Below are 723 nucleotides of genomic sequence, written 5' to 3'. Positions count from 1 at the left end.
GTTGGGCAGGGGGCGGGGGACCCCCCCCGCCGGCCCTGCTCCGAAGCCTCTTGGTGACAACGCATTGGACAGGGGACAGCAGGGTGTTGAACAAGGGCTTGGTGACAAGTTGAACAGGGGACAGCAGAGTGTCCTCGTGGCTACGATGCCGAGTGCCTCCTGGGCTGTTAGCAAGGAGAGCCTCTCTCCAGCTTCTGCTTGGAGACCCCACCTGGGGTACACTGGGTCCAGTTTGGGGCTCTCCAGTCCAGGACAGACTAGTGGAGGTTAGCAAGATGGAGCAGAGGACACAAGGAGAAGGTGGCTTTGCCCAGCAAAGCAGGACCTTGTTGCCGTTGACAGCTTCGCAAGAGAGGGGTGCAAAGAAGATGATGCCAGACTCTTAGAGGAGCACAGCAACAAGGCAAGAGGCACAAGGCACAACACTAGAAGCTTCAATGGGATATTAGGGATTTTTTTTATCCACCATGAGGGTTGCTGAGCAGAACCAGAGAGGTTGTGCCCTCTCCATCCTTGGATCTACTCAGTTGGACAAGGTTTGGAGCACCCTGCTCTAGTTGGCCATGTGTTGGGTGGGGGACTTGGACCAGCGACCTCCATAGGTCCCTTCCCACCTGACCGTGCTCCAGCTCTCCAATTACCATCAGCTCCTCCTCGCGGCTCTCGCTGGAGTCCTCAGCTTTCCTCCGCCGTGCCGATGCCTGGGCTGCCGCCGGCCGCCTG

The 723-nt window shown here is 58.5% G+C and overlaps 1 protein-coding gene across 1 annotated transcript in view; it reads right to left on the bottom strand.

Annotated features, from left to right (window-relative positions):
• Positions 1 to 720, bottom strand: part of B4GALNT4 (beta-1,4-N-acetyl-galactosaminyl transferase 4) — a gene marked incomplete at both ends in the record, with an annotated part of 14294 nt that extends 13574 nt beyond the window's left edge. Inside the window, one exon of the mRNA XM_009573035.1 lies at positions 615 to 720. Within this exon, the coding sequence (XP_009571330.1) occupies positions 615 to 720 (106 nt within the window). The remainder of the gene's footprint in view (positions 1 to 614) is intronic.
• Positions 721 to 723: the final 3 nt, after the last annotated feature.

The sequence above is a fragment of the Fulmarus glacialis genome, unplaced genomic scaffold (assembly GCF_000690835.1).
Source record: "Fulmarus glacialis isolate BGI_N327 unplaced genomic scaffold, ASM69083v1 scaffold20982, whole genome shotgun sequence".
NCBI classification, from domain to species: domain Eukaryota; kingdom Metazoa; phylum Chordata; class Aves; order Procellariiformes; family Procellariidae; genus Fulmarus; species Fulmarus glacialis.
This window is presented reverse-complemented; position numbering and strand designations above follow the sequence as displayed.